This window comes from Thalassophryne amazonica, chromosome 8 (genome assembly GCF_902500255.1).
Source record: "Thalassophryne amazonica chromosome 8, fThaAma1.1, whole genome shotgun sequence".
In the NCBI taxonomy this organism is placed as follows: Eukaryota; Metazoa; Chordata; class Actinopteri; order Batrachoidiformes; family Batrachoididae; genus Thalassophryne; species Thalassophryne amazonica.
Window position 1 is genome coordinate 60,717,690 of NC_047110.1, and position 15,556 is coordinate 60,733,245.

A 15,556-nucleotide genomic window follows, 5' to 3' on the forward strand; every position below is an offset into this window, starting at 1 on the left:
TAAAAGGATTTTACTTTTGCTCCATTTATGGCATCTGCAGCGCGTAGACGAACATGACACTTCAAATAATTTCTGTAGGTTTCACTTATTAGTACCTCTTGAGCGTCCCTGGCTGCTTTAGCATCATCTTCATTGTAGCGATTGCAGTTGTACCTGAAATAGGACAGACAAAAAAAACAAAACTAACATTTTCCCCAGACAACACCAAAGCAAATGGCTTTACATGCAGTTGTTTAGATGCATAGTCAATGATATAATGGCAGAAGAAACTGTCATCTCAAGAAATTGACGATATAACTAATGATGTTTACAGTGCATCCGACAGTGGACTCATCTCTGTGCTTGTTCTGTTAGACCTCAGTGCTGCTTTTGATACTGTTGACCATAAAATTTTATTACAGAGATTAGAGCATGCCATAGGTATTAAAGGCACTGCGCTGCGGTGATTTGAATCATATTTATCTAATAGATTACAATTTGTTCATGTAAATGGGGAATCGTCTTCACAGACTAAGGTTAATTATGGAGTTCCACAAGGTTCTGTGTTAGGACCAATTTTATTCACTTTATACATGCTTCCCTTAGGCAGTATTATTAGACGGCATTGCTTAAATTTTCATTGTTACGCAGATGATACCCAGCTTTATCTATCCATGAAGCCAGAGGACACACACCAATTAGCTAAACTGCAGGATTGTCTTACAGACAAAGACATGGATGACCTCTAATTTCCTGCTTTTAAACTCAGATAAAACTGAAGTTATTGTACTTGGCCCCACAAATCTTAGAAACATGGTGTCTAACCAGATCCTTACTCTGGATGACATTACCCTGACCTCTAGTAATACTGTGAGAAATCTTGGAGTCATTTTTGATCAGGATATGTCATTCAAAGCGCATATTAAACAAATATGTAGGACTGCTTTTTTGCATTTACGCAATATCTCTAAAATTAGAAAGGTCTTGTCTCAGAGTGATGCTGAAAAACTAATTCATGCATTTATTTCCTCTAGGCTGGACTATTGTAATTCATTATTATCAGGTTGTCCTAAAAGTTCCCTGAAAAGCCTTCAGTTAATTCAAAATGCTGCAGCTAGAGTACTAACGGGGACTAGAAGGAGAGAGCATATCTCACCCATATTGGCCTCTCTTCATTGACTTCCTGTTAATTCTAGAATAGAATTTAAAATTCTTCTTCTTATTTATAAGGTTTTGAATAATCAGGTCCCATCTTATCTTAGGGACCTCATAGTACCATATCACCCCAATAGAGTGCTTCGCTCTCAGACAGCAGGCTTACTTGTAGTTCCTACGGTTTGTAAGAGTAGAATGGGAGGCAGAGCCTTCAGCTTTCAGGCTCCTCTCCTGTGGAACCAGCTCCCAATTCGGATCAGGGAGACAGACACCCTCTCTACTTTTAAGATTAGGCTTAAAACTTTCCTTTTTGCGAAAGCTTATAGTTAGGGCTGGATCGGGTGACCCTGAACCATCCCTTAGTTATGCTGCTATAGACTTAGACTGCTGGGGGGTTCCCATGATGCATTGAGTGTTTCTTTCTCTTTTTGCTCTGTATGCACCACTCTGCATTTAATCATTAGTGATTGATCTCTGCTCCCCTCCACAGCATGTATTTTTCCTGGTTCTCTCCCTCAGCCCCAACCAGTCCCAGCAGAAGATTGCCCCTCCCTGAGCCTGGTTCTGCTGGAGGTTTCTTCCTGTTAAAAGGGAGTTTTTCCTTCTCACTGTCGCCAAGTGCTTGCTCACAGGGGGTCGTTTTGACCGTTGGGGTTTTTCCGTAATTATTGTATGGCTTTGCCTTGCAGTGTAGCGCGCCTTGGGGCAACTGTTTGTTGTGATTTGGTGCTATATAAATAAAACTGATTGACTGATTGATCCAGAAAGTATTCACAGCACCTTCACTTTATCCACATTTTGTTATGTTATGGCCTTATTCCAAAATGGATGAAATTCATATTTTCCTTCAAAATTCTACAAACAATACCTCATAATGACAACATGAAAAAAGTTTGAGATTTTACAAATTTATATATATATATATATAAAAAACCTAAGAAATCACATGCACATAAGTATTCACAGCCTTTGCCATGAAGCTCAAAACTGAGCTCAAGTGCACCATTTCCACTGTTCATCCTTGAGATGTTTCTATGTTGCACATGGCAGCCCGTCTGGAGTTTGCCAAAAGGCACCTGAAGGACTCAGACCATGAGAAACAAAACTCTCTGGTCTGATGAGACAAAGATTGAACTCTTTGCCAGGTGTCATGTTTGTAGGAAACCAGGCACCATTCCTACAGTGAAGCATGATGGTGGCAGCATCATGCTGTGTGGATGTTTTTCAGTGACAGGAAGTGGGGGTCTAGTCAGGATTGAGGGAATGATAAATGCAGCAATGTACAGACACATCCTGTATGAAAACCTGCTCCAGAGCGCTCCTCTGGACCCTAAACACACAGCCAAGATATCAGCCAAGATATCAAAGGAGTGGCTTCATGACAACTCTGGAGAGATCTGAAAATGGCTGTGTGCCGACACACCCCATCCAACCTCCATGTCATTATGGCGTATTGTGAATAGAATTTTGAGGGGAAAAAAATTTATTTACTCCATTTTGGAATAATGCTGTAACATACGAGGTCTGTTAGAAAAGTATCCGACCTTATTATTTTTTTTCAAAAACCATATGGATTTGAATCACGTATGATTACATCAGACATGCTTGAACCCTCGTGGGCATACGAGAGTTTTTTCACGCCTGTCGGTTACGTCATTCGCCTGTGGGCAGTCTTTGAGTGAGGAGTCGCCCACCCTCTCGTCGATTTTTTCATTGTTTAGGAATGGCTCAGAGACTGCTGCTTTGTTTGATAAAATTTTTTTCAAAAACTGTAAGGCACAACTGAGTGGACACCATTCGATAAATTCAGCTGGTTTTCGGTAAAAATTTTAACGGCTGATGAGAGATTTTGGTCTGGTAGTGTCGCTTTAAGGACGGTCCACGGCGCCTGACAGCGATCTGCGCTTCGAGACGGCAGCGTCTTGCCGTTTCAAGTTGAAAACTTCCACATTTCAGGCTCTGTTGACCCAGTAAGTCGTCAGAGAACAGAGAACTTTCAGAAGAAGTCGGCATGAGGAGTTTATTCGGACATTCCATTGTTAAACAGACATTTTGTAATGAAAGAACGTGCGGGCAGAGTCGCATGTCGGGCCAGACCCGACCGCGGCGGGTCACGACAGGAAAAACACCTCCGTTGGAAACCTTAACGGGCAAGTTGGAACATGTCCAAGCTGTTAAACAATTTCTCAGTTACTCACTTGTTGAAAGCCATCAAAAGCCGCCTGAATTTTACAAATGGTTTTCAACACGGAGGTGTTTTTCCTGTCGCGGCGCACACAGATTCGCCGAGTCGTCACGGAAACGACTCAGCAAATTTGCGCGCACGTCTTTCATTACAAAATGTCCTTAAACAGTGGAATGTCCGCATAAAGACCTCATGCCGGCCTCTTCTGAATCTTCTCTGTTCTCTCACGACGTCCTGGGTGAATTAAGCCTTAAATTAGGATGTTTTCAGGTCGAAACAGGCTGACGACAGCGCCTGGAAGCGCTGCGCGATGTCCCGCTCCGTGGGAAGTCCTTATAGCGACAGAAACACCCCATAATCTCTCATCAGCCGTTAAACTTTTCACCGAAAACCAGCTAAATTTCTCGAATAGTGTCCACTCGGATATTCCTCAGAAAAAATTTTGATAAAGCAACGCGCGCCGTCTCGAGCAGCGTCTCAAAGGAATTCAGCCGAGGGCTGAACCACATCTCACTCAAGGCCTGCCCACAGGGAAATGACGTCACCGACACGCGTGAAAAAACTCACGCATGCGCACGAGGGTTCAAGCATGATTGGTGTAATCGCACGTCATTCAAATCCATATAGTTAAAAAAAAATAAAAGTGTCGGTTTCTTATCTAATAGACCTCGTACAACCCCAATTCCAATGAAGTTGGGATGTTGTGTAAAATGTTAATAAAAACAAAATACAATGATTTGCAAATCATCTTCAACCAATATTCAATTGAATACACCGCAAAGACAAGATATTTAATGTTCAAACTGATAAACTTCGTTGTTTTTGTGCAAATATTTGGTCATTTTGAAATGGATGCCTGTACAACATTTCAAAAAAGCTGGGACGGGGCAACAAAAGACGAGGAAAGTTGATGAATGCTCAAAGAACACCTGTTTGGAAACAGGAGATTGTCATGATTGGGTATAAAAGGAGCATCCCCATAAGGCTCAGCCATTCACAAGCAAAGATGGGGTGAGGATCATCACTTTGTGAACAACTGCATGAAAAAGATACTCCAACAGTTTAAGAACAATGTTTCTCAGTGTTCAATTGCAAGGAATTTAGGGATTCCAGCATCTACAGTCCATAATATAATCAGAAGATTCAGAGAATCTGGAGAACGTTCTACACGTAAGCGGCAAGGCCAAAAACCAACACTGAATGCCTGCGACCTTCGATCACTCAGGCGGCATTGCATTAAAAACCAAAATCATTGTGTAAGGGATCTTACCACGTGGGCTCAGGAACACTTCAGAAAACCACTGTCAGTTAACAGAGTTCGTTGCTACATCTACAAGTGCAAGTTAAAACTCTACCATTCAAAGCAAAAGCCATACATCAACAACATCCAGAAATGCCACCACCTTCTCTGGGCCCGAGCTCTGAAATGGACAGACGCAAAGTGGAAAAGTGTGCTGTGGTCTGATGAGTCCACATTTCAAATTTTTTTGGAAATCATGGACACTGTGTCCTCCGGACAAAAGAGGAAAAAGACCATCCAGACTGTTACCAGCACAAACTTCAAAAGCCAGCATCTGTGATGGTATGGGAGTGTGATAGTGCCCATGGCATGGGCAACTTGCACATCTATGATGGCACCATCAATACTGAAAGGTACATCCAGGTTTTGGAGCAACACATGTTGCCATCCAAGCAATGTCTTTTTCAGGGACGTCCCTGCTTAGTTCAGCAAGACAATGCCAAGTCACATTCTGTACGTGTAACAACAGCATGGCTTCGTAGTAAAAGAGTGCAGGTACTAGACTGGCCTGCCTGCAGTCCAGACCTGTTGTCCATTGAAAATGTGTGGCGCATTATGAGGCACAAAATACAACAATGGAGACCCTGGACTGTTGAACAACTGAAGTTATACATCTAGCAAGAGTGGGAAAGAATTCCACCTACAAAGCTTCAACAATTAGTCTCCTCATTTCCCAAACGCTTATTGAGTGTTGTTAGAAGGAAAGATGATGTAACACAGTGGTAAACATACCACTCTCCCAGCTTTTTTGAAATGTGTTGCAGGCATCCATTTCAAAATGAACAAATATTTGCACAAAAACAATAAAGTTTATCAGTTTGAACATTATATCATGTTGTATTTGTTGTGTATTCAATTGAATATAGGTTGAAGAGGATTTGCAAATCATTGTATTGTTTTTATTTATATTTTTTACAACATCCCAACTTCATTGGAATTTGGGTTGTAAGATGTGGAGAAAGTGAAGCGCCGTGAATACTTTCCAGATGCACTGTACATATGCACCACACTTGGGCAGCTCACATGCAAAATAAGAACAAGCATGGGGGGGGTTGTTACTAACCCAACAATACATGAGACAATACTGCTGTATTAAAGCAGAACCACACTATACTGTTTGTTCCCATAGTCTGCTTTGTATGGCAAAGGATGAGGGTGGGTGTTGTGCAGTAAGTTGTGGTCAAATCTGTGGACTACACAGCATCCCAATGTGATAGAGGAAAAAAAGAATCTTGAGGAGGGCACACTTTACTATATAGAGCAGTCAAAGTGTGATTGTGCGTACACAACATAACAGTAGTTTGTGCACTGTCAAACTTAACACACACAGAGCCACAAAATTGAGAAACACACTGACAGATGTTGCTATTGTGTGTAGATATGGATAAAACAAATACAGAAAAAACACACACACTGTATAAAAGCATTTTGGACACTGTACAAATATTTTTCCCCCACTGAGACCACTCCAAAACTCTGTGGGTGTGGCCACCTTGGCAAATGGGGCCCTTTGTTTCTTTCAGTCTCTTTCATTCACAGTTTCAACAACAGAAACATGCATCTCTACCTCACACAAATCCTTTACTGAAGTCCGGTGGACTATGGCCATGGGTGATGTCATGATCTCTGTATCACATGTAAATGTACAGTATACATGTGTGCCTGTGCACCCCATTAATGACCATTTTTACTGCTACAACAAAAACACCACAAAATATGAGGTTTGTTAGAAAAGTATCCGACTTTTTTATTTTTTCAAAAACCTGATGGATTTGAATCACATGTGCTTGCATGAGCCAACCTTGAACCTTCGTGCGCATGCATGAATTTTTTCACGCATGTTGTCATCATTTGCTTGTAAGCAGCCTTTGTGTGAGGATGGGTGGAGTCTCTCATCGGATTTTCTTTGCAAGGAAAATGGCGGAACGACTGGAGCAGCATGACTGCATTAAATTTTGCCAGAAACTGGGCGACAGCCAGGTGGAAACCATTCAGATTATTCAGACGGCTTTCAGTGACGATGCTATGGGCATCACACAGATTAAGGAGCGGTACAACCAGTTTAAAGACGTCTGCACAACAGTGGAGAGCGAGCCACGCTCCGGGCGGCCATCAACATGCTGAAATGACCGGATCATTCCAAAGTGAATGCTGTGGTGATGCGGAACCATCGTGTGACTATCCGAGAAATTGCGGAAGAGGTGGACACCAGCACTTTTTCAGCACATTCCACTGTGACAGAAGATCTGGCCATGAAAAGGAGTGGTGGCGAAATTCGTGCCGCTGCTGACGGAGCAAAAGCGCCTTCGTGTTGAAGCCTCACAGGACATGCTGGACTCCGAAAAATGATGCCCACCTCTTCCACCATTCGGAAGATTCAGACGGCTTTCGGTGGCTTTTCAGTCGTGTGACTATCCGAGAAATTGTGGAAGAGGTGGGCATGTCACAACATGTCCTGTGAGACTTCAACACAAAGGCGCTTTTGCTCCGCTGTCAGCTTCGTGCTGAAGCCATCGGCATGAATTTCGCTGCAACTCTTTTCATTGCCAAATCTTCTGTCACAGTGGAATGTGCTGAAAAAGTGCTGATGGCCACCTCTTCTGCAATTTCTCGGATAATCACACGACGGTCCCGCATCACCACAGAGTTCACTTTGGAATGATCCGGTCATTTCAGCGTGTTGATGACCGCCCAGAGCGTGGCTCGCTCTCCACCGTTGTGCGGACGTCTTTAAACCGGTTCTACCGCTCCTTAATCTGTGTGATGCCCATATTATCATCACCAAAAGCCGTCTGAATAATCCGAATGGTTTCCACCTGGCTGTCACCCAGTTCCTGGCAAAATTTGATGTGGCGCTACTCCAGCTGGTCCGTTGTTTTACTTGGAATGAAAAAAAAGCCGAGCGCATGACACACACCTCTCACAAAGGCTGCTTACAAGCAAATGACGCAATCGACAGGCGTGAAAAAATTCACGGATGCGCACAAAGGTTCAAGGTTTGCTCATGCAAGCACACATGATTCAAATCCATCAGGTTTTTGAAAAAAATAAGAAGGTCTGATACTTTTCTAACAGACCTCATAATATAATTTTAAATCTGTATCACACATCCCTGGTTTATCACTTTTATTAAAGTGAAATATCAGCATCAGGAGGGAATAAAAACAAATACCATAATAGGACAATAAGAGAGGATGCTATCATTTATTCTGTATGTGTAAACTGTTAATATTTACCAGGCAGAGCCATGGGGTTCCCATGGACCCAGGCAGACCCAGCAGAACTCAGCTTTGCAGTTCTGGTTCCGACAAACCATATGATTGCAGCCACCATCTTTTTCAATGGTCACATGGCATTTTGGACACTCCTGTCAAGTGAAGTGGATTAATGTTTCAATTCACCACGCACGACAATTAAACGGTGCTTTACAAATTGAAGGCAAACTGTAAGAGCACAAACTGAATCAAGCAAACAGGATACACACGGTGAAGTAAAAGACGATTCCATAATGAAACTCTTTCCATAAAACTCTGCAAGTGTACATTCAAGAACCATTTTAAAATGATGCAGGAATGAGGACAAAACTAAAGGAACAAATTCCATACCTTAGTGTTTGCTGCAATCCAATTTGAAGTTTCACTATCATCATCACACTTCTTAATCCATTTCCTGAGCCACTGCAAAAAACGTATGAGTCCAAAATATCCTGTTTATCAAATTTAAATAAAGTAGCACTTTTGCGATTTCAGACACAGAAATTAAGGCTGAAATGAAACAAAAATGGTGAATAAAATTTTCTGCCTTGATAAACAATAAATTAAACATGGAGCCACTTGTATGATGGACACACAAGGACGTCAGCCACTTCAGAGTTTTTCCACTTGAAAAACTGAAGCAAACAAAGGCTCAGAAAAGCTATATCTATACTGTAGGTTTTGTATTTTAGAAATGCCCAGGTATGGCTACATGCACAGTACTTCGGGCATGGAAGCTAGAAGAAGCAGTGTACAGAACTGTGTTGGGAGCATACGGGACTTTAGAGTAGAGAGCAGAGATGTGGTGTAACATTTCCTTCAGCTGTTCAGTGTTATACCTGATTTCAGATTGACTACAGTCTCTTCTGCTTAATCAAATTTACACATCTTTTTCAGTGAACACCATGAACGCCAGTCGTAGCCCATTACTTGATTAATGTTGAAATTAATTATTACATAATCATTACAGGTAGTTGTAGCTCTACTTTAAATAATACTAGGGGTGAAGCCAGAAACTTTTGTGGCTGGGTCACTGCTGGAAAACATGTAAAGTCTCACAGGAGTCCACTAGTAAAGAGAGTAAAGATGGAAAATGAGATTTTGTTCTTTTTACAATTGAGTTTTTAAAATCAGAATTTCACATTAAGAGTTAATATTTTTGAAAGGAAACTAACTGTTACTATACCTTACATTTGACGGGATCATGCCAGTTCTCACCACAATTGAAGCTGCAATCACAGTAAAGAAGAGTTAAACATCTCTCTCTCAGACACACACACACACACACACACACACACACACACACACACACACACACACACACACACACACACACACACACACACACACACACACACACACACACACACACACACACACACACTCTTCTCATACAAAGGTCAGGCATTCAGTATCTCAAACTGAATATAATAAAGGAAAATGTATCAATTTAACAGACTCTGGCTTGGAGAAGGCCGTTTATCTGGCTACAATCACAGCACTGGAAATATACTATTCCAGGGGTCACCAAATCTGTTCCTGGAGGGCACCTGCCCTCCATGTTTTCTAACTCTCCCTGATCTACTCCCAGACAATTAACTCTATCAGGTGTGCTCAGCCAATCAACAGCTGGAACACACTACTTAAAAAAAACAGGTGTGACTTGAGTAGGCTGACGTGGAAAACATACAGGGCAGGTGCTCTCCAGGAACAGGGTTGGTGACCCCTGCTTTGTGACTTCATCAGTCAATCACAGATACTGACCATTATGAGCTTTTGTTCAAATCTGTATCTCAGGGGTCACCAACCCTGTTCCTGGAGAGCCCCTGCCCTGTATGTTTTCCACGTCAACCTACTCAAGTCACACCTGTTTTTTTTTAAAGTGGTGTCTTCCAGCTGTTCATTGGCTGAGCACACCTGATAGAGTTAATTGTCTGGGAGTAGATCAGGGAGAGTTAGAAAACATGCAGGGCAGGTGCCCTCCAGGAACAGGGTTGTGACCCCTGTACTATTCTGTGTCAATGGTATAAACTTTGCAAATTGTCACACGTTCCTGGAAAAACCACTGTCTGTGTGTGCGTCTCAAAACTATTTCTTTCTTTTTTTTTAACAGCGATATGTGACAGTCACAAGTCATGCTGTTAAATTTAGGTAAATCAGGCTCAAACCATAATGCTGAATGGATCCCTGTTTACCCAACTCTGCTGTATATTTCGCACTAATTTTGTGAGCACAGTCAGATGCTCTGTGTCAAAACATGAACAGAAATTCAGATTGTCACATATGTTTTGCTTGTAATCAGGCAAATGTGTCATACTTTCTCTGAGTAAATAAAACAAAATACTGAGAGTAATGCTTTTGGTATTTTTATCTATTGGATGTGTTGCCAGTGTCAATAATCTGCCGTAAAATAAATAAATAAATAAAATGTATAGCTTCAGATTTAAGCAAAGGTATTCACCAAAAACCAGGACACACTGATAGCCGTCGTTGATGAACTTTTTTTTTTTTTTTTTTTTTTTTAAACAGGAGCTCCAACGGCTGAAATTTCAAGCCAAAACAAGTCAAATGATATACAGTTCTATGCAAAAGTTTGGGCACCCCTGATAATTTTCACGATTTTCCTTTATAAATCATTGGTTGTCTGGATCAGAAATTTCAGTTAAATATATCATATAGCAAATGAACACTGATATTTGAGAAGTGAAATGAAGTTTCTAGTATTTACAGAAAGTGTGCAATAATTCTTTAAACAAAATTAGGCAGGTGCATAAATTTGGGCACCACAACAGAAAAAAAAAATACATCAGTATTTAGTAGATCCTCCTTTTGCAGAAATAACAACCTCTAAACACTTGCTATAGCTTCCAATGAGAGTCTGGATTCTGGTTGAAGGTATTTTGGACCATTCTTCTTTACAAAACATCCCAGGTTGTTGGTTTCAGAGGATGGACAGCCCGCTTAAAATCACACCACAGATTTTCAATAATATTCAGGTCTGGGGACTGAGATGACCATTCCAGAACATTGCACTTGTTCCTCTGCATGAATGCCTTAGTAGATTTTCAGCAGTGTTTAGGGTCGTTGTCTTGTTGAAAGATCCAGCCCCGGCGCAACTTCAACTTTGTCACTGATTCATGAACATTGTTCTCAAGAATCTGCTGATATTGATTGGAATCCATGTGACCCTCAACTTTAACAAGATTCCCAGTACCTGCACTGGCCACTTGGCCTGCCACTTCGGGCCTTAACTAGTACTGTGCCTGTGGTCTTCCATTTCCTCACTATGTTCCTCACAGTGGAAACTGACAGCTGAAATCTCAGATAGCTTTTTGTATCCTTCCCTTAAACCATGATGTTGAGAAATCTTTGTTTTCAGGTATTTGAGAGGTGTTTAAAGGCCCCCATGTTGCCACTCATTAGAAGAGATGCAAAGAGGAGAAACATTTGCAAATGGCCACCTTAAATATCCTTTCTCATGATTGGATTCACCTGTGTAAGGAGGTCAAGGGTCAATGAGTTTACCAAACCAATTGTATTCCAATAATTAGTGCTAAATGTATTCAAATCAATAAAATGACAAGAGTACCCAAATTTATGCACCTGCCTAATTTTGTTTAAATAATTATTGCACTTTCTGTAAATGCTAGAAACTTCATTTCACTTCTCAAATATCAGTGTGTTTGTCAGCTATATGATATATTTAACTGAAATGTCTGATCCAGACAACAAATCATTTATAAAGGAAAATCATGAAAATCATCGGGAGTGCCCAAACGTTTGTATACAACTGTAGCTGCAAAAATTAAACTCAATATACCACAACATATTGTTACACTACAACCCAGCACACATTATATGGTCTCTTACCAAAACTGACGGCCACACTTGCACCTCACAGGTTTGGCATCTGGGTATTGAACTTTGACAACATGATGGCAGTCTGGTGCAGGGCACCACTTTAACAGTCGATTGCACTTAAAAGGAGTGACAGGAGACAGAACTGAAATTAACTGCATCTGAGTGCTTAACTGAGTGCTTAAAGGTGAACTCAGATTCAACCTGAAGTCAATAATGGAACAATTAAAAACAAAATCATTAAAAATAGGTTCCAAGCTGAAAAATCCCTGACTTTCCCTTTAAGTATGTAGAACCTGACATTTTAAGAAACTATATAAGGTGTGTGTGTGTGTGTGTGTGTGGGGGGGGGGGGGGGGGGGGGGGGGGGGGTGAACGCTACTGCAGTTTTCGGGTGAGTGTCTGACAAAATTGTGTGAGTCTGACATTGAGCCTGACATTTTTGTGCCTGAAGTAGAAAATAAAAGTTAAGCTGAGGAGGAAAAAATGCTCAGTGTCAAGTGACTTTTCAACTGTTTATGCCAAAAACTAAATATGTGCCGATGTAGGCTGTCACAAACAGAAGTGACATTAACAGGGAAGTAATTCACAGTTTTGTTGCACAAATGAGAAAAATTCTTGTCAAGTATCACACATTTCTGCCATCCAATGATCACCACTTCACATGCTACATTTCAACACACAAAATCTCAAAACTTACCTCTACAAAACTATTCGTAATTAAATGCTGGTACTTCAACTTCACTTTTGAATCTGTTATGAGGCGCCTACAGGAATGAAATGAAATGTTTATTAGCCTTCAATGAATAAAGTCGACAAATTTTGGTATAAGTTTGGAGTTTGCAAACAGATAAAATAATTTCACCTTTTCTGATGCAGTTCAGTAAAGAAAATCGTAGGTAAGTACTACTATGGCAACATTAATTTCTGTGGTGAGATAATCTAGCCCTGTGACACACTGGCATCCTGTTCAAGGTGTACCCCGCCTCATGCCCTATGACTGCTTGGATAGACTCCAACTCCCCTCCGCCGTCCCCATGACTTTTGATTGGACTAACTGGGTGTAGAAAATGAATGAATCCATACAACATAATAAAATCTTTGGGGATTTATTTATTTATTTATTTGTCTGTCAGATTCTCACCAAATTGTCACCACAGATAGATATCAGACCATGAAAGACTCCACCGTAATGTTGAAACAATTAGTCGAGTAACTCGAATAATTTGATCACAAGAAATGTTCGAGGCAAATTCTGTCTCGAAGCTCTGTTTAACATTGTAGTACATATGCCAGGCCTATGTGTGGTGCTGCAATGTCTCCAGAAAAAAAAACAAAAACAGAAGAAGACTAAAACATGCGCATATGCCGTGTAAACGCTAATCCATTTAGTGCCAAAAGCTACAGCTTTCCAACATGACACAGAGTAAAATAAAGCCTTTTTAAAAGAAAGCGGGTCCACGCTGATCATCTGAAATAGCTTACTGTGCATTTAAAGTGAAGCGGAGTGTTTTGTCTATTTAAAACAAAACAAAACAACAACAACAACAACAACAAAAAAAAAAAAAACCACATGGCCCGCTCTATGTGGGGAGTGGCTATTCGCCCAGTGGCCAGCTGCTGTCTGTCTCTGCCCGGTGTGAGGGGTTCATAGCACTCACCTCAGACCGGGCAGGTCACAGCTTCATCCCCGGCCACATTGACAAACACTTTCTGAAACAAGATCCTCTCAGCAAAGTCCACTCTTTCTTCTGTGTTTTGCTCAGACTTACACTGTTTTGCTTTTTTGGGCAACACACAACCAATGCTTCACAAACACTATACTAAATAACACACTATAACTTAAATAAAATAATAAAAAAAAAAACTGCGAGGCTTGCATGTTCAACCTCCAGGTGAAATGCATCTGCTGAATCACAGAGAAAGAGGGATAAAAAACACACGCAGGGACCCAGTCCATCAATCTTTAAAACAAACAAACACACACAAAAAAAGTTAACAAGTTGAGGGGAAAAAAAACAACAAAAAACAAAACAGAAAGCCACATCCCATTACCATTTCAGCAAAATGTCAAGACTTTGGTGCAGTGACATTCTGCCATTGCTTAGGGAGAGCCCTGGACTATTGATGTTGTTTAAAAACACAAAAGTACTTTTTATCCAATTACTCGATTAATCACCAGAATAATCGATAGAATACTCGATTACTAAAATAATCAACAGCTGCAGCCCTACTCCACTGCATTTTGGAGATGATCCGGATCCAGATTCTGGCTCAGGATTTCACTTTATAGGCTTTTAAGGATTACATAAAAACTACTTCACAGATTCTCATCAAATCTGCACCACAGATAGTTATTAGGACATGGAAGACTCCACTGAATTTTGGAGGTGACCCAGATCCAGACTGGGGGACGTCAGAAATCTCATATTGCTCTTGTTTATTTATTGCATTTGTCTTCGTAACTTTGGGGGGAGTCACACCACAGCTATGTCTCATGCTAGCTGTTGAGCTGTCTGCATGTAGGTTAAGACAATTACTGTGTGCATCAGAGCTCTTACAACAGATTAGGGTCTGTGCCGTTCTTTGTAGTACAGACTGAACATCAACGGTGGGGGGAATTGTTTCCATCGTGTTTCCATCAAAGTTATTCTACATAAAGAACTTCCCTTTATATTGTGAAATGCAAGACTAAGTTTTTTATTTTTTAAAAGTACTTGAAAAATTAAAAAGGTACAAATAATAAAAACAAAGGTGTAAATAATGCTAATATATGTTTGCAGAGACATGATTTTTAAAATTGTTTAATTACATGAATTATTTGCAGGCGGCATGGCGATTTAATGGTTAGCATGGTTGCTTCACAACGAGAAAGTCACTCAATCCCTTCTTGCCTGGTTCTTTCTGTGTGAAGTTTGCATGTTCTCACCCCATTCGCGTCAGGTCTCTCTGGGTCCTCCAGCTTCCTCCCACTTCCAAAGACATGCAGGCTAGGTGAACAGAATTTGTAAATTTTTTTTTTTTTTTAATTGGCTGTGTGCGTGTGACTATATGTGGCCCTGTGACAGACTGGCATCCTGTCCAAGATATACTCTGCCTCTCGTCCTATGACTGTTGGAATAGGGTCCAGCCCCGTAACCCTTGATTGGAGTAAGTTGGTATAGAAAATGAATGGTGTATTCTTTAGTATTTTCATGACTGAACTGTGTAATGCTTTGTGACATTTATCAAAAATGTTGCTTTCACCCACTGGTGTAGAATTGTTAGCAGGATTACCAAAAATTAATGAGGTGATTTTCACTAAATGTAGTAAAGTATATTAATAAATAAAGTTGGGCCTGGTTTGCAAGAGAAATTACAAAATATCTGGGCACATCCAGATAATTAAAAAACAGAAAAAATAAAAATAAAAATAATAAAAATTTCAAAACAAATGGTATTGCAGACAGTTCTACATTTGTGGCTCTTTCTGTGTATCCATTAAGGCCACAACTGACGATTATTTTCATTATTGATTAATCTGTTAATTAGTTTCCAGATTAATTTATAATTTGTCTATAAAATGTCAGAAAATTGTGAAAAATATTAATCAGTGTTTCCCAAAGCCCAAGGTGATGTCTTCAAATGTCTTGTTTTATCCACAACCCAAAGATATTCAGTTTACTGTCAGAGAGGAGTAAAGAAAATTTGCACAATGTCTCAGTCACAAAAAAGTATTATTTTAGTTACAGCAGAATAAGAAATGCAGATACTTACATGACAGTGTTGTCATCAACCAAAATGTCACAACTATGTGCAGGACAAGAAATAGTCTGAAGAGAAAAC

The 15,556-nt window shown here is 40.5% G+C and overlaps 1 protein-coding gene across 2 annotated transcripts in view; it reads right to left on the bottom strand.

Moving 5' to 3' along the window:
* arih1 (ariadne ubiquitin-conjugating enzyme E2 binding protein homolog 1 (Drosophila)) overlaps nucleotides 1-15,556 on the bottom strand; it is a 49,659-nt gene that overhangs the window by 11,706 nt on the left and 22,397 nt on the right. For both annotated transcript variants that reach the window (XM_034176434.1, XM_034176432.1), the window contains 7 exons: nucleotides 15,488-15,543; nucleotides 12,432-12,498; nucleotides 11,744-11,850; nucleotides 9,060-9,102; nucleotides 8,225-8,296; nucleotides 7,856-7,986; nucleotides 96-153 (listed from right to left, as the gene is read on the bottom strand). In XM_034176434.1, the coding sequence (XP_034032325.1) occupies nucleotides 96-153; nucleotides 7,856-7,986; nucleotides 8,225-8,296; nucleotides 9,060-9,102; nucleotides 11,744-11,850; nucleotides 12,432-12,498; nucleotides 15,488-15,543 (534 nt within the window). The remainder of the gene's footprint in view (nucleotides 1-95; nucleotides 154-7,855; nucleotides 7,987-8,224; nucleotides 8,297-9,059; nucleotides 9,103-11,743; nucleotides 11,851-12,431; nucleotides 12,499-15,487; nucleotides 15,544-15,556) is intronic.